The following is a 19,167-nucleotide window of genomic DNA, read 5'->3' on the forward strand; positions in this document are numbered from 1 at the left end:
TTTGATCAACTTTTGCTAAAAGCATGGAATTGTAGACAAAACCTTTTTGATCAACGTTTGCTAAAAGCATGGAATTGTAGACAAAACCTTTTTGATCAACGTTTGCTAAAAGCATGGAATTGTAGACAAAACCTTTTTGATCAACGTTTGCTAAAAGCATGGAATTGTAGACAAAACCTTTTTGATCAACGTTTGCTAAAAGCATGGAATTGTAGACAAAACCTTTTTGATCAACGTTTGCTAAAAGCATGGAATTGTAGACAAAACCTTTTTGATCAACGTTTGCTAAAAGCATGGAATTGTAGACAAAACCTTTTTGATCAACTTTTGCTAAAAGCATGGAATTGTAGACAAAACCTTTTTGATCAACGTTTGCTAAAAGCATGGAATTGTAGACAAAACCTTTTTGATCAACGTTTGCTAAAAGCATGGAATTGTAGACAAAACCTTTTTGATCAACTTTTGCTAAAAGCATGGAATTGTAGACAAAACCTTTTTGATCAACGTTTGCTAAAAGCATGGAATTGTAGACAAAACCTCTTTGATCAACGTTTGCTAAAAGCATGGAATTGTAGACAAAACCTTTTTGATCAACGTTTGCTAAAAGCATGGAATTGTAGACAAAACCTTTTTGATCAACGTTTGCTAAAAGCATGGAATTGTAGACAAAACCTTTTTGATCAACGTTTGCTAAAAGCATGGAATTGTAGACAAAACCTTTTTGATCAACGTTTGCTAAAAGCATGGAATTGTAGACAAAACCTTTTTGATCAACGTTTGCTAAAAGCATGGAATTGTAGACAAAACCTTTTTGATCAACGTTTGCTAAAAGCATGGAATTGTAGACAAAACCTTTTTGATCAACGTTTGCTAAAAGCATGGAATTGTAGACAAAACCTTTTTGATCAACTTTTGCTAAAAGCATGGAATTGTAGACAAAACCTTTTTGATCAACGTTTGCTAAAAGCATGGAATTGTAGACAAAACCTTTTTGATCAACGTTTGCTAAAAGCATGGAATTGTAGACAAAACCTTTTTGATCAACGTTTGCTAAAAGCATGGAATTGTAGACAAAACCTTTTTGATCAACGTTTGCTAAAAGCATGGAATTGTAGACAAAACCTTTTTGATCAACGTTTGCTAAAAGCATGGAATTGTAGACAAAACCTTTTTGATCAACGTTTGCTAAAAGCATGGAATTGTAGACAAAACCTTTTTGATCAACGTTTGCTAAAAGCATGGAATTGTAGACAAAACCTTTTTGATCAACGTTTGCTAAAAGCATGGAATTGTAGACAAAACCTTTTTGATCAACGTTTGCTAAAAGCATGGAATTGTAGACAAAACCTTTTTGATCAACGTTTGCTAAAAGCATGGAATTGTAGACAAAACCTTTTTGATCAACGTTTGCTAAAAGCATGGAATTGTAGACAAAACCTTTTTGATCAACGTTTGCTAAAAGCATGGAATTGTAGACAAAACCTTTTTGATCAACGTTTGCTAAAAGCATGGAATTGTAGACAAAACCTTTTTGATCAACGTTTGCTAAATGCATGGAATTGTAGACAAAACCTTTTTGATCAACGTTTGCTAAAAGCATGGAATTGTAGACAAAACCTTTTTGATCAACGTTTGCTAAAAGCATGGAATTGTAGACAAAACCTTTTTGATCAACGTTTGCTAAAAGCATGGAATTGTAGACAAAACCTTTTTGATCAACGTTTGCTAAAAGCATGGAATTGTAGACAAAACCTTTTTGATCATCGTTTGCTAAAAGCATGGAATTGTAGACAAAACCTTTTTGATCAACGTTTGCTAAAAGCATGGAATTGTAGACAAAACCTTTTTGATCAACGTTTGCTAAAAGCATGGAATTGTAGACAAAACCTTTTTGATCAACGTTTGCTAAAAGCATGGAATTGTAGACAAAACCTTTTTGATCAACGTTTGCTAAAAGCATGGAATTGTAGACAAAACCTTTTTGATCAACGTTTGCTAAAAGCATGGAATTGTAGACAAAACCTTTTTGATCAACTTTTGCTAAAAGCATGGAATTGTAGACAAAACCTTTTTGATGATCAACGTTTGCTAAAAGCATGGAATTGTAGACAAAACCTTTTTGATCAACGTTTGCTAAAAGCATGGAATTGTAGACAAAACCTTTTTGATCAACGTTTGCTAAAAGCATGGAATTGTAGACAAAACCTTTTTGATCAACGTTTGCTAAAAGCATGGAATTGTAGACAAAACCTTTTTGATCAACGTTTGCTAAAAGCATGGAATTGTAGACAAAACCTTTTTGATCAACGTTTGCTAAAAGCATGGAATTGTAGACAAAACCTTTTTGATCAACGTTTGCTAAAAGCATTGAATTGTAGACAAAACCTTTTTGATCAACGTTTGCTAAAAGCATGGAATTGTAGACAAAACCTTTTTCGCAACGACAAAGAAATATCCTTAATAGTAGTTCAGGGTCTGAGGCTAAATGTCATCAAATGGTGGTCCATGGCTCAAATACTAAAGAATACTACTATAATAATAATAATAATAATAATACTAAATAAATAATGGTCCTTGATATGAAAAGGGTTGAGAACCACTGCTATAATAATAATAATAATAATATTACTGCTATAGGAGATTAATTACCCTTTCTCTGGTTGAATTAAGCCAGGAACGCACATTTGAAAGTGAAATAAACTTGACGTGAAATAAATATGAATGAATATCATCATAATGACTTAGGTTGGTTTAGGTTGAAAATAAATGTGCAACACCGCCAGCGCCCAGCAGGTGGTGCCACTGGCTCGGTGTTTGATTAGTTTCAGGGGTTCAGATGGTTAGATATTAATACAGCAGGCCGGGAGGGGAGGGGAGGGGAGGGGAGGGGAGAGGAGAGGAGAGGAGAGGAGAGGGGAGGGGAGGGGAGGGGAGGGGAGGGGAGGGGAGGGGAGGGGAGGGGCCTCGGCCGGAGGCATGACGTCACAGCAGTGCTGTTCCCCCAGCTGCTACTCATTAGTCATTCCAACCCCCCTCTGTCTCCCCCCCCCCCAGGGGGAGAGCCCTCTCTCTCTCTCTCTCTCTCTCTCTCTCTCTCTCTCTCTCTCTCTCTCTCTCTCTCTCTCTCTCTCTCTCTCTCTCTCTCTCTCTCTCTCTCTCTCTCTCTCTCTCTCTCTCTCTCTCTCTCTCTCTCTCTCTCTCTCTCTCACCAAAAACACACAGAGTTGGGACTGTTTGTGTCTGTGTCACTACATTACCATGTGATCCGGTTCGGGGCGGATGACATCGTTACGTCATGTTCATTGTAGTCATTGTTTTGTAGTCATCAGGATGACATCATGTTTTGTAGTCATTGTTTTGTAGTCATCAGGCCGTAACCCTCTTTAAAGCATTTAAGGCGTTTAATCGGATCATGAACCCGAAAAGGAATATTCTGCCCAGGCTGGGCTGTCTATACCCATATGCTACCCTCCCTCGCTCTCTGTCTGTCTATACCCATTCTACCCTCCCTCGCTCTCTGTCTGTCTATACCCATGCTACCCTCCCTCTCTCTCTGTCTGTCTATACCCATGCTACCCTCCCTCTCTCTCTGTCTGTCTATACCCATGCTACCCTCCCTCTCTCTCTGTCTGTCTATACCCATGCTACCCTCCCTCTCTCTCTGTCTGTCTATACCCATGCTACCCTCCCTCTCTCTCTGTCTGTCTATACCCATGCTACCCTCCCTCTCTCTCTGTCTGTCTATACCCATGCTACCCTCCCTCTCTCTCTGTCTGTCTATACCCATGCTACCCTCCCTCTCTCTCTGTCTGTCTATACCCATGCTACCCTCCCTCTCTCTCTGTCTGTCTATACCCATGCTACCCTCCCTCTCTCTCTGTCTGTCTATACCCATGCTACCCTCCCTCGCTCTACCGCTCGGCCCCATATGGCCTCCCCTCCCCTCCCCTCTCACCTCAGCGTGCAGTCTGCTGTCACCGAGGAGGTTAATCAAAACGTAGACAAAAGCGTACACCCTCCCACCCCCCCACACACACACACACACACACACACACACACACACTCCAGGCCCCTCTCTCTCTCCATCTAACAAAGACCACCATGCTTCGTCAACATGCACACACTTCCCCCCCCCCTCCTCCTCCTCCTCCTCCCCCCCCCCCCCCCTCCCCCCCCCCCCTCCTCCTCCTCCTCCTCCTCCTCGCCCTGCTCGGGATCTGATACGGGACAATGGAGAGGGTCTTTTTGGGTTGTCCCATCGAGGGGGGGGAGACATTTCCACTTTCCATCCATCTGAAAACCCACCTTTTCAGACTCCATCATGGTCCATAGCACTTACCCTAACCCCTTAGATAGCATTTCTGTAGACTTAGATAGCATCTGACACAGACTTATAGCATGTTATGTAGACAGCACTATAATTGCATTGTATGTAGTCATAGCACGCCATAGTACATATGTATAGCATAGTATAGTATATATGTATAGTGTATGTATAGTTTCATTATATAGATATTCCACTGTTACTTTCTTAGCTTACGCATGTTTCATGATAAATGCTTTTTATGTGATGTATTCCCATGCTTTTGTTCTTGCTTAATGTAAGTCGCTCTGGATTAAGAGCGTCTGCTAAATGCCTAAATTGATCGGGCTGTCACCATTACCCCATTCTGACCTGAGATCAGATTCTAAAAATGTTCTTCTACATCCTGACAGTTTTCTGAAAAAGCCATGTTTCTATATGTCAGTCGTTCTTAGATTTAAAAAAAATTAGCAGACCTACAAGCTCATAGCGCGCCACTCGGTGGTGCGCTATGAGCTTGTAGATCTGCTATTTTTCAATAGCTAAAGCATAACATGATGCTAACACCAAAAAGGGTTAAACCGATGATTAATTCTCGCTCAAATAACTGCGATTAACAATTTAATTGTGTTTCTGTAAACAAAAGGCCGCACAGGGAAAGGTTTTTCTGTAAAATCGCTTGTAAGTAACCTGGGCAGTGTATTTGTATTTATTCATAAAGTTAACGTAACTATAACTAAATGCACTTGACATTAAATACAAAGGTTACTTTTCAGGATTCCAATACAAAAATAGCAAAACATTATAATAATCAGGATCCCAATTCAAATATAGCAAAAATAGAGCTTGTAGATTTGCAATTTTATGCAATGTGGCCCTCTGGAGTGAGTGTGGAACTATAGTGGCCCTCTGGAGTGAGTGTGGAACTATAGTGGTCCTCTGGAGTGAGTGTGGAACTATAGTGGCCCTCTGGAGTGAGTGTGGAACTATAGTGGCCCACTGGAGTGAGTGTGGAACTATAGTGGCCCTCTGTAGTGAGTGTGGAACTATAGTGGTCCTCTGGAGTGATTGTGGAACTATAGTGGCCCTCTGGAGTGAGTGTGGAACTACAGTGGCCCTCTGGAGTGAGTGTGGAACTATAGTGGCCCTCTGGAGTGAGTGTGGAACTATAGTGGCCCTCTGGAGTGAGTGTGGAACTACAGTGGCCCTCTGGAGTGAGTGTGGAACTACAGTGGCCCTCTGGAGTGAGTGTGGAACTATAGTGGCCCTCTGGAGTGAGTGTGGAACTATAGTGGCCCTCTGGAGTGAGTGTGGAACTATAGTGGTATAGTAGGAACTGATTTAGAGGCACTGGAAGCAGGGGCTGTAAATCAATACAACGACTGTAGAACGTCGTCGTATTATTATAATTACAGCTTACAGTACTACTGTGCCTCGCTGTACTGTGACGTGAGTACAACCTTCGTGACAAATTGTTTGTTGTTACTGGACAGCCGAAAGCTCATCAATCTTAAATGTGTCATATTTAATTCATAACGGCGTTTAGAATAGCTGCTGCCACTGTACATAAATGTGTGTGTGTGTGTGTGTGTGTTTTTTAAATGTTTATTAGCATGCAGCACGAATGGCTTGAGGCGGTCTTGGCTGTTTGGCACGAATGGCTCAGTTAATCCATTCTGTGCGGGAACCCCTTTAGGTGTTAGCATTATGTTATGCTTTAAGCTATTGAAAAATAGCAGATCTACAAGCTCGAGCTTGTAGATCTGCTATTTCTTTTTTTATCGAAGAACCACTGACATAGAAACATAGGCTTTTTCAGAAAACTGTCAGGATGTAGAAGACATTTATATAATCTGATCTCAGGTCAGAATGGGCTTGGACACTCAAGCATGAAGGAAGCATGAGTTAAGTCCGTTGCTCTCCCCAGGTTGGCGGAGGGTGTGTAGAGCCCAGGATCACATTAGATGATTGACACAGGTTGGTCTCCCCTTGTCCCCCATATATGGGGACTAGGTTGGTCTCCCCTTGTCCCCCATATATGGGGACTAGGTTGGTCTCCACTTGTCCCCCATATATGGGGACTAGGTTGGTCTCCACTTGTCCCCCATATATGGGGACTAGGTTGCTCTCCCCTTGTCCCCCATATATGGGGACTAGGTCGGTCTCCCCTTGTCCCCCATATATGGGGACTAGGTTGGTCTCCCCTTGTCCCCCATATATGGGGACTAGGTTGGTCTCCCTTGTCCCCATATATGGGGACTAGGTTGGTCTCCCCTTGTCCCCCATATATGGGGACTAGGTTGGTCTCCCCTTGTCCCCCATATATGGGGACTAGGTTGGTCTCCCCTTGTCCCCCATATATGGGGACTAGGTTGGTCTCCCCTTGTCCCCCATATATGGGGACTAGGTTGGTCTCCCCTTGTCCCCCATATATGGGGACTAGGTTGGTCTCCCCTTGTCCCCCATATATGGGGACTAGGTTGGTCTCCCCTTGTCCCCCATATATGGGGACTAGGTTGGTGGAGGGTGTGTAGAGCCCAGGATCACATTAGATGATTGACACAGGGGGTGAAAAATGGGTTACAAAATCGTGGGATAAAAATATATATAAAAAGAATAATAATAATAAATAAAGGTTAGGATGAGGCCGGACGGTGGACTGGACTCACCGGGTCTCCTGCTGGTGCTCCAGGGCAGAGGGCTGGGGACGTATCCATCCATGGCGGCCAGCAGAACCAGGCCCTGGGCCGGGCCCGGGCCCTGGCCTGGGCCCGGGCCCCTGTAGGGCACCCAGAGCAGAACCTCGGCCCGGGGCCCGGCCGCGGTGGACGTGGTCCGCAGGGTGTGGTTCACGTAGACGGCCACGGAGGCGCCCGCCAGCGGCAGCCGGGTCACCGCGTCCCTCACCCGGACCCTCAGGGCGAACTCTGACCTCAGGGCGAACTCTGGAGGACTCTCTGTGTGAGGATGGAGAGAGAGAGGTGTACAGTATGAGCATATTTATGGGCAATAATGGCGGTAATAATGGGTTTGTTGATGTCCCATTCTGACCAGTGTTGTTTTCGTCGACTAAAACGAAAAAACGAAAAATGTTCGGGCCCCTTTGCCAACCCCACCTATAGGGTATGAGGTGTAAATGGTAAATGGTGCATTTATATAGCGCCTTTATCCAAGGCGCTTTACAGAGATCGTGCATTACATTCACCCATTCACACACACATTCACACACCTTTACATAGATTGTGCATTACATTCACCCATTCACACACCTTTACATAGATTGTGCATTACATTCACCCATTCACACACCTTTACATAGATTGTGCATTACATTCACCCATTCACACACCTTTACATAGACTGTGCATTACATTCACCCATTCACACACCTTTACATAGATTGTGCATTACATTCACCCATTCACACACACATTCACACACCTTTACAGAGATTGTGCATTACATTCACACATTCACACACCTTTACATAGATTGTGCATTACATTCACCCATTCACACACACATTCACACACCTTTACAGAGATTGTGCATTACATTCACCCGTTCACACACACATTCACACACCTTTACATAGATTGTGCATTACATTCACCCATTCACACACCTTTACATAGATTGTGCATTACATTCACCCATTCACACACATTCATACACCGATGGCAGCGGAAACCATGCAAGGCACCAACTAGCACATCGGGAGCAATTAGGGGTTCAGAGTCTTGCTCAAGGACACTTCGACAGTAACTCTGGGGGAGCCCGGGTTCGAACTGGCAACCTTACGGTTACCATCCAGGCACTCTACCCCTGAGCCACCGCCGCCCGGCAGAGAACAGGCCCACACCATGTACAACCCAGATTCGGCACAAACAAGGGACTAAATTATTTTCGCTCCTATGCCACCAAAATGTGGGACGCCCTACCAACAGTCATTAAGACATGTGAATCCCTTGACTCCTTCAAAACCGCTCTCAAAGGGCACCTACGGATGGCTGCAATTCGAAACTGGCCTCTGTAAAATCTGAATCCCCCCACCCCCCTTTTCCCCTCACTGTATATGTATCTTTTCCCTTTTTGCTTCCTATATGATGAATTCCTGTTCTGTTCTTTAACTACATAGAAGTGTCTATTTGTACGTCTCTAAATGTTTTGATGAATTGAACAAGGTGGACCCTGTTGTAAACAAGTGTAATGCTTAATTGGGTCGAACCCGGGGCCTTCTAGCTGTGAGGGGCCAGCGCTATACCGCTATACTGCGTCACCGCGGCGCACCAAAGAAGGCAGAGCGTGTGGTAACAAGAAAAGTAATCTCAAACACTTTCTCATGTTGACTACAGTATGCCTGAATAGCATTCAGTTTATTGGGACACATTTACTATATTTGCCATAGGAATAACCAGCATTTGACTGTCTGATACCTGGCACACTTTCCACAGATGCAATCACGTCACACGATGAATTAACCCATTTTGGGGCGGGAACCACTTTCGGTGTTAGCATCGTGTTATGCTTTAGCTATTGAAAAATAGCAGATCTACAAGCTCGTAGCGCGCCACCGAGTGGCGCGCTACGAGCTTGTAGGTCTGCTATTTTTTGAACAATCGAAGAACGACCGCCATAGAAGACATTTTTAGAATCTGATCTCAGGTCAGAATGAATTAAATTTAAAACCTTTCAGCCGGTCATGAAATAGTGATGAGCTAACAGGGGGCGGGGCAGGGATCCCTTAGTCACCACACGTCCTCCATCTAGTCTTCGATATACGTACGTGTGCTCAGCCAATCGTATCATTGTACGTCAGGACTCAGGTGGTACTGAATGAAGGCTATATAATAAAAACCTGTAATACATCTCTGCAGCTTATAGTTATATTTACATACAGTGTGTACATCACCTGCGTAGGGAATGCAGTGCTGGCCTATACATTATATTTGTCCATAGTGCTGACTCGCATGTATAGAATATGGAGAGGAGGGATGGTCCTTCTGGGTCAACAACAGAGCTGTTTACGGTTATCCCATTCTGAACGGGAACCCATTTTGGTGTCGGCATCATGTTATGCTTTTAGCTATTGAAAAATAGCAGATCTACAAGCTCATATCGCGCCACCGAGTGGCGCGATATGAGCTTGTAGGTCTGCTATTTTTGAAAAATCGAAGAACGACTGACGATTTTTTTTAAATCTGATCTCAGGTCAGAATGGGTTAATCAGACCAGTGTGTGTGTGTCCAGTGGAAACCTCGTATGAATCTGATCTCAGGTCAGAATGGGTTGAAGGCCTTGTGAATGTGTCTTGGGCCTAACAACAACTCTCTCAAGCGCTCCATCACTAGAGATTGTAGCAGTACCATTTTGTCCTTCCCGACGCGACTCCGATATGCTTAAAGGACAACTTTAGTTTTTTCAACCAAGGTTCATGTTTTAGGTTATTAGAGAAAGTAAAAGATGAGTGTTAATTTTCTTTCATTTGCTGCTTTCTTTCGTTTTAGGGATTTTAGCTCTTTTTGACAGGGGGGCGGGGGCATTCGAGCATGGGGCTAAATATGTATTATTTTTACAAAATGTTATGGTGATTTATCTTTGTATTATTTACTGTAGTCCTAATAAACCCCAGGAAATTACATCTGACCACAGAAGATCACAGGATCTACTGAATGTGAAGGTAGCCTACTGGGGGGAGGCTTATACTGTGTGTATAGGCTCAATATGTCAGTTTGTCACATTCAGTAGATCCTGTGATCTTTTGTGGTCAGATGTAATTTCTTGGGGTTTATTAGGACTATAGTAAATAATACAAAAATAAATCGCCATAATATTTTGTAAAGAAATACATATTTAGCCCCATGCTCGAATGCCCCCGCCCCCTTGTCAAAAACTGCTAAAATCCCAAAAACAAAAGAAAGCAGCAAATGAAAGAAAATGAACACTCATCTTTTAGTTTCTCTAATAACAACCTAAAACATGAACCTTGGTTGAAAAAAACTAAAGTTGTCCTTTAACTTGCGTCTGGGTCGAATACCGAATAACCGATCCGATACCAGTGTGTAATTTAGAAAGCACACTCGTATGAACTAAGTGTATCTATATTGGCCTCATGACGTCTTACATGTGTCGTCATTTAGTGCCCTAAACAAGTCACGTCATAACATGCTGCTTATCCTACTGCCTCCCCCTGGCCAGCCGGTAACAAGACTACTCGCCCCGTTTCTGTTTTCCTCCCAGAATTCTCCCCAGTGAGGGGTGGGAGAGGCTGGACAGCAGACGGCTGGACTTTGAATTTCTCTAACTATAAACTTTCATGACAGCAGACATGCCTAAGTACAAATATAATTTATGAAAAGCTACTACAGTGAAGTCTGTTCACAGAAGTTGTTGTAGGATATGTGGGGGATTATCTGACGAGGTACCATTTGAGGGGGCAAAACCTTACATATACTAAATAATACTAAATTGTTTATAGGTTCAATATAAGTCAAATAATATAGCCTTTCCACAGGAGTATCTTTTTATATTTTTCCAAAAAGAATACAAACAGCCAATAGCATATTACAAAGTTATCCCCCTCACTGGGGAAGATTCCGGGAGGAAAAACGGGCAAGCACCGGGGCGAGTAGTCCAGTATTCGGCCAGCCGGGGCGCCTGATGGAGGGGAAAGGAACTGGTCTCTATACTGCCTCCCCCTGGCCAGCCGGGGCGCCTGATGGAGGGGAAAGGAACTGGTCTCTATACTGCCTCCCCCTGGCCAGCCGGGGCGCCTGATGGAGGGGAAAGGAACTGGTTTCTATACTGCCTCCCCCTGGCCAGCCGGGGCGCCTGATGGAGGGGAAAGGAACTGGTCTCTATACTGCCTCCCCCTGGCCAGCCGGGGCGCCTGATGGAGGGGAAAGGAACTGGTTGGAATAACGTGTTCCTTCCACGCGCTACGTCCAACCAGGGAAACTCCCCCCTGTCAGGTGTAAAGGAGCAACTTGGACACTCAGGCATGAAGGAAGCATGAGTTCAAGTCCGTTGCTCTCCCCTTGTCCCCCATATATGGGGACTAGGTTGGTCTCCCCTTGTCCCCCATATATGGGGACTAGATTGGTCTCCCCTTGATCCCCATATATGGGGACTAGGTTGGTCTCCCCTTGATCCCCATATATGGGGACTAGATTGGTCTCCCCTTGTCCCCCATATATGGGGACTAGGTTGGTCTCCCCTTGTCCCCCATATATATTTGTACTTAGGCATGTCTGCTGTCATGAAAGTTTATAGTTAGAGAAATTCAAAGTCCAGCCGTCTGCTGTCCAGCCTCTCCCACACCCCTCACTGGGGAAAAACCATCCCCTCACACCCACCTACCACCAACCTACCAACCCTGCACTGCACGCCAACAACAGACACAGTAAACAAAGACCATGGCCCCCTGGTGGCCATCAGTAGAAGTGATAACGGATAACGCTGTATTTTAGCAATAGTATAGTATAATAGTGTATCAGAAGGAGAGGATTAACATACATTCACCTTCAGCACATCAAGCTATCCCATTCCCTGCTGCTATAGCCGGGCCAGAGGTTAAACTCTCTCAGTCTAATCCCTCACACACCTCCACAATGATATTATACACTATAATCCCATTATAGACGCCACTGGACTAGACTCTCTGCGATCGGCGTCTCACAATAGTCCGGCCATCGGGACATGAAATGGCCTAAAGCAGGGGTGGGCAACTGGCGGCCCGGGGGCCACATGCGGCCCCCCCACCTTCACTTAATGCGGCCCGCAGGTCAGAATACCGATATATTATTGATTTCAGCTGTTTACAATTCCACAACATGCAAACATGACCCGCTTTAATTATACTTAATGACTATAGTATTATGACTAGTATACCTAATGACTAAATGAATGTTATTGTCTTTATGTGTGCAATATATTTGAACGTTTGTAAAGTTATCACAACTAAAACTAAATGCATTTTAAAATCAATAAAAAGGTTACTTTTCAGGACTCTAATTTAAAAAAATAGGGCCGGGACTAATTGCGATTAATTTAGATTAATTAACTACAGAAAAATGAATCGCGATTAACTACAGATAAATTAATCGCACCTTTTTTTTTCACCGCGGAACATTTCTCACTGGGCGCTTTTCTATAGTACTGAAAACTGGAAAGAATAAAAAGTCACCCCATTTTGTGTTGCCTAGAACTGGAGGTCTGACAAAAAACAGTAACAATATGAAGTAAGTACAGCTTTGTGATGTCACTGAGATGTACTTGTTACTGTTACTATTTTTTTCAGACCTCCAGTTCTAGGCAACACAGAATGGGGTGACTTTTTATTATTATTTCCACAACAGGTAGACTGTATTAATGACAGTAAAATGTGGAAAATGAGTGGTATCCTGTAGTCACTATTCATTGATTCACTGGGATACCAAAAAACATTTAAAAAAAAGGTTTCTCGCTGTTCTCGGGTTGAATATTGATATGCGATTAAAATGTGATTAATCTAGATTAATTAATCGCAAAGCCTCTGATTAATTAGATTAATTTTTTTAATCGAGTCCCAGCTCTAGAATCTATATGAAAGTGAACTGGAGATGTTGATCAGAACACATTTTCTTTGGGATTAATATACAGTATAGGCTATCTGTCTCAGTACCTATACAGTATATACAGGCTATCTGTCTCAGTACCTGATTAATATACAGTATACAGACTATCTGTCTCAGTACCTATACAGTATATACAGGCTATCTGTCTCAGTACCTGATTAATATACAGTATACAGACTATCTGTCTCAGTACCTATACAGTATATATTATCTGTCTCAGTATACAGGTCTGCATTTAGACAATTTTGCCCACGAGTAAAATATTTAATTTCAACAAACCATCATTCTGCACACTGCTAATAAATATTTCAAGGAATGAATCAATCAATCAATCGATCGAACCACTGAAAGCCTTAATTATCGTGGTTCAGATTCAAGATTGCTTTAAATATTTGTCATTTGTTTTGTTTTTCAATCTGCAAGTTTAGAAAAAAGATATACAATGAATGATGCTTCTCCCATAGTTTAAAGACAGCATTATATAAATTCATAAAATAATGCAGTGTATAAATAAATATTGTAGCCTATAATAATGTTAGCAATGCATCCGTGACTAAACGAGACTCCCCCCCCCCCCCCCCCCCCCCCCCCTCGCTCCTCCCATTATCGTTTTAACATTATTTCTCCAAGAAACACCATGTATGATTTATCGGTTACCTGCTACGAGTTTGGCCGGGGTGTGAGCGCTGGTCGCCGGCCGGCCCGTGGCTGTGATGACCGTGGTGGTGGTGGTGGCGGCGGCATTGTCCTCCGATAAGGAGAAGGAGGAGGAGGAGGAGGAGGGGGGGAGGCCCCTAGCCTCCTCCTCTCCTCCATCACCATCTCCGCGCACAGCAGCGATCACCAACGCGCACAGCAGCAGCAGCAGGTATCGGTGGTGGTGATGGTGATCCGCGCCGGGCATGGTGGTGATGCGGCGGCGGCGACAGGGAGCCCAGGAGAGCCCCAAAAGACATCACTTAACACGGCATGGTTCCAGTTCCTCCTCCGAACGAGCTCACATCCATAATGGGAAGAATTCAGGAACATGCAGGAGGATGAATGCGTGGATGGATATGAGGAGGAGTCTGTTGTGTAGAGGAGAGGAGGAATGGATGCTATGAGGAGTCTGTTGTGTAGAGGAGAGGAAGTCTTGTCTTGTCTGGGAACAAACGGGGCAGATCAGATGGATGGACCCATACGCCACGCCACGCCACGCCACGGATTTCCACGCAACCAAAACGTGAGTGGGTTGTGGTGGTTAGACGTCAGAGGGGCTGGTGCTGAGGTTGGGCGGTGCGGGGATAGGGTAGCTGGCATAGGGTCTTTTTTTTGCCTTGCCGAAAGACTGGCATCTACTGTTGGTGTCCCAAATCTCCCAAGGTAAAAGAAGTGTACTTTGAGTTTGACCTCCATTGACTTGGCATTTTGCACGTGCCGTCTTTTGGAGATCCCCCCCCCCCCCCCCCCCCCCAATTCCTATTTTTGAGCTAGTCCTATACACATTATTATTTTGTGATAGATCAATAATATTAACAGTTTTCAGGGTCGTATACACAACAATATGTTTTTTTCTGTGAATACTAACTGAATGGCATTAAATACATTTATCATTTATATTTGGTAGCACAAGATATAACTGAGACACTTTAAAAAAAATGTAATCTTTGACTAGACTGCACACTGCACAGTAGTGTAGTTTTGCTCATTTGATTGATTGATTGATTGATGACAGGAGTCAGGGAAGCACAGTTCAAGGTCTGCTAAAGAGAATTAAAACAAAACAAAAAGCACCACAGCTTGTTGTTTAGACATTGGCGTGCTCAAAATTGTCATTTTCTTTTTCTTTCAATTTCTTCGCAATTTGTGGAAGCTTGTACAGCGTTTTACACCCGTTATGTGAACTTGTTTCCCTGACCTAAATGTTTTATATTGAGGTAAAACGAAGTACCCTATGTGCGCAGCAGCAGGGCGTGTATTGTATTCTAACCTTAGAGTATAATATATTCTAACGCCATGCGTGTATCACACCATTTTAAGCTCAACACCGCCCTCTGTTGGTAAATTAACGGCACGTCTGCAGCTTCTTTTTTTTTACACGGAAATGCAATGTTTTGAGAAGAAAGATGACGTGAAGAAGCCAATGTATCAAAACAGATCAAATGACCATACAGTTCAAAGTACATACGTGTTCAAAGTTGTGCATAATATGACTGTTCTGCAGTATTTACAATGATTATTATGACTGAGTCTAATTATTAGACCAAGACCAAAAGAAGCACAAAGCAAATGGTCAAATTGTCACTCACTCATAATATTAAAGGCTGCATGCGTACACACACACACACACACACACACACACACACACACACACACACACACACACACACACACACACACACACACACACACACACACACACACACACACACACAGACTAAATAATATTAATATTATTACTAAATAATACTAATATTAAAGGCTGCATGGGTACACACACACACACACACACACACACACAGACTAAATAATATTAATATTATTACTAAATAATACTAATATTAAAGGCTGCATGGGTACACACACACACAGACTAAATAATATTAATATTATTACTAAATAATACTAATATTAAAGGCCGCATGGGTACACACACACACACACACACAGACTAAATAATACTAATATTATTACTAAATAATACTAATATTAAAGGCCGCATGGGCCACGCCACAGTGGACATGACGCCTCTTCATCAGACAGACTGTAGCTGTCCCAGTGATGGGTATGCTGTAATATTATATTTTGCTTCTTTTTCTGAAAATGCTATATTGTAAATTGTTTTGTTTCTTTTGGGGCAACAAAATCCTATATTTTGGTATTTGTATGGTGTGTGTATTGTATGGTGTGATAGTGCCATCTACTGTGCTCTGTATTTGTGGTCTGTCTGGTTCATGGGCAGGTTGAATTAGGCTCACCTAAAGCAGCTAATCACCTCATTTCAATCACCTGTTGGGTTAATTTGGGCAGAACCAAACAGAGCCGAGGTGAAGAGAGGAGCTCTTTCATGTCAGAGAGTCTCCACAAAAGATACGAAAGACAATAATATAAAAAAATAACTTAATTTAACTCCTAAAAGTCTGTGAAGGCAGAAGGCGCATACCGTACGGTATGTTCCCAGTTGTTTTGTTTTGTGTCTGTAAAAGTTATATTGTCATTCTATCGTGTATTTGTTTGTGAGAATATGGACAATTCATGGACATTTAACCCATTCTGACCGGGCACCCATTTTGGTGTTAGCATCATGTTATGCTTTAGCTATTGAAAAATAGGAGATCTACAAGCTCATATCGCGCCACCGAGTGGCGCGATACGAGCTTGTAGGTCTGCTATTTTTGAAAAATCGAAGAGCGACTGACATTTTTAGAATCTGATCTCAGGTCAGAATGGGTTCATCAGACCAGTGTGTGTCCGGCGGAAACCTCGTATGAAGCTGATCTCAGGTCAGAATGGGTTCATCAGACCAGTGGGTGTCCAGTGGGAAACCTCGTATGAATCTGATCTCAGGTCAGAATGGGTTAAAAAGACAGCATGTCTGACTGACTGACAAGGGCATTCATCATAATTCCATGTGGTAATAATTCATTGTGGTTAAAACATATCTGATTTCTTTGCAGTTTTTCCACGTCGCTCGGTTCAAATAAAAAGCCCTCGTGATGTCAGTTGGGACGTCGTCCTATTCCTGCACCAGATGAAGATGGTTTAGGAGCAGTTACACAGACGTCTGTCTGATGAAGAAACCTCATGTCCACTGAGGTGAGAAAATACATCATTGACTTTGGAGCTCAAGTCCAGTGTCCAGCGGACCTTATTCTCTTTTCGGGACCGTACCTATGTTCCCTCAGCTCTATGTTCCCTCAGCCTACGACAACCTACCTCCTCCCTCACCCTAACCCTAACCTCCCCCGGGGCAGACACCTAAACCTAACCGCAACCCTCTCCCGACCCGCAGCGCACCCCCGGGGCAGACACCTAAACCTAACCGCAACCCTCTCCCGACCCGCAGCGCACCTCGGGCTGAGGGAACATAGGGCTGAGGGAACATAGGTATGACCCCCTCTTTTCTTGCTCCAACATACTGTAGCTCATAATAGGTCGCATTTGCTATGAAACCGTACATGTTTTGTCCGTCAGTCAGTCAGTCGGTGTATCACTCAAATTCCCCATACATGGGGAAAGCCCCCATATATGGTGCTCTGCAGGACTCGTGACATCACATGACGTCACATCAGGGACGGAAATCCCCGATCTCTGAGTAAATGCATGACCTGCTGTCGCAATTAAGCCCATATATGGAGATCCCTGATGTCATCAATATTGGCCCTGCAGCAACTCAAAGCCATAGATCTCCATATATGGATATATGTGAGAACATGTTCTGACATTCCATATCTTGATCCTTCCCCGTCCATCCAACCTCTTCGATGTCTCCCTGTTGACTGATACCTGTCCATTTAAACTCTAGACGGGCCTGTTGACTGATACCTGTCCATTTAAACTCTAGACGGGCCTGTTGACTGATACCTGTCCATTTAAACTCTAGACGGGCCTGTTGACTGATACCTGTCCATTTAAACTCTAGACGGGCCTGTTGACTGATACCTGTCCATTTAAACTCTAGACGGGCCTGTTGACTGATACCTGTCCATTTAAACTCTAGACGGGCCTGTTGACTGATACCTGTCCATTTAAACTCTAGACGGGCCTGTTGACTGATACCTGTCCATTTAAACTCTAGACGGGCCTGTTGACTGATACCTGTCCATTTAAACTCTAGACGGGCCTGTTGACTGATACCTGTCCATTTAAACTCTAGACGGGCCTGTTGACTGATACCTGTCCATTTAAACTCTAGACGGGCCTGTTGACTGATACCTGCCCATTTAAACTCTATAGACGGGCCTGTTGACTGATACCTGTCCATTTAAACTCTAGACGGGCCTGTTGACTGATACCTGTCCATTTAAACTCTAGACGGGCCTGTTGACTGATACCTGTCCATTTAAACTCTAGACGGGCCTGTTGACTGATACCTGCCCATTTAAACTCTATAGACGGGCCTGTTGACTGATACCTGTCCATTTAAACTCTAGACGGGCCTGTTGACTGATACCTGTCCATTTAAACTCTAGACGGGCATGTTGACTGATACCTGTCCATTTAAACTCTAGACGGGCCTGGTGACTGATACCTGTCCATTTAAACTCTAGACGGGCCTGTTGACTGATACCTGTCCATTTAAACTCTAGACGGGGCCTGTTGACTGATACCTGTCCATTTAAACTCTAGACGGGCATGTTGATTCATTAATTCCCAGCCCTACCTGGGCCCTCATCAAACCCTGTACACTCAAGGCACTGCCCCCGCTGCCACCCTTAGATCTCCATGTGTAACTAACGGTAGACGGTAGACCATGAGCATTTAGTGAGGACAGTGGTGGAGAAACTCACTGAAGTCTAAACAATACTACCATCTGACAAGAAGAAATGCAGCCTCGGACTAGGTTTAAAGTCTAAACAATACTACCATCTGACAAGAAGAAATGCAGCCTCGGACTAGGTTTAAAGACTAAACAATACTACCATCTGACAAGAAGAAATGCAGCCTCGGACTAGGTTTAAAGTCTAAACAATACTACCATCTGACAAGAAGAAATGCAGCCTCGGACTAGGTTTAAAGTACAAATAAAAGGTCTTTAATGGTCTGTTGGCGAACAGATTGAGAAGCAGGTCCTCTCTAAACAGGATACAGAGACGTTCTTGGTTGCTGTGCAGAAAGGAAGCAAAGAGGAAGCGTGTACCCACAACCATGTACAGTTCCCAGGCTGTGGTTTGACAGCTCAGTTCATGATTATTATCAGACACAGGAGAACTGACACCTATTCCTATTCCTGAGGGCCAATTTAAGTAAACATACAGAACTGAATAGTTCCTAATGTGAGATGTACGTGACATGGAGACATTGTCTGATGTAGACGGGTTAAAGGGGGCCTCAGTACTCTTCACATGTATGGATCAACAATGGGCATATAGTCAACAACATGACAGCTTCAAGTGTCCAGAAGGGTTGATGTATAGACATGTGGCTATATTCTGACATTTTATAATATGTTATTTATTTGACAGACAATGCTGATTAATGATCATCTGCAGTCCCTGAGCGGGTGCAGTACTTGGTTTAGACAGTACTTAGTTAGTTTAGACTAGTCAT

At 43.4% G+C, this 19,167-nt stretch overlaps 1 protein-coding gene across 1 annotated transcript in view; it reads right to left on the reverse strand.

Annotated features, from left to right (window-relative positions):
- The window catches only part of fam171b (family with sequence similarity 171 member B), a gene marked incomplete at both ends in the record, with an annotated part of 63,133 nt that extends 49,259 nt beyond the window's left edge, over positions 1-13,874 (reverse strand). Inside the window, 3 exons of the mRNA XM_083758516.1 lie at positions 6,973-7,246; positions 13,583-13,666; positions 13,767-13,874. Of these exons, the coding sequence (XP_083614642.1) occupies positions 6,973-7,246; positions 13,583-13,666; positions 13,767-13,874 (466 nt within the window). The remainder of the gene's footprint in view (positions 1-6,972; positions 7,247-13,582; positions 13,667-13,766) is intronic.
- Positions 13,875-19,167: the final 5,293 nt, after the last annotated feature.

The sequence above is a fragment of the Protomyctophum parallelum genome (assembly GCF_964188405.1).
Source record: "Protomyctophum parallelum genome assembly, chromosome: 23".
In the NCBI taxonomy this organism is placed as follows: domain Eukaryota; kingdom Metazoa; phylum Chordata; class Actinopteri; order Myctophiformes; family Myctophidae; genus Protomyctophum; species Protomyctophum parallelum.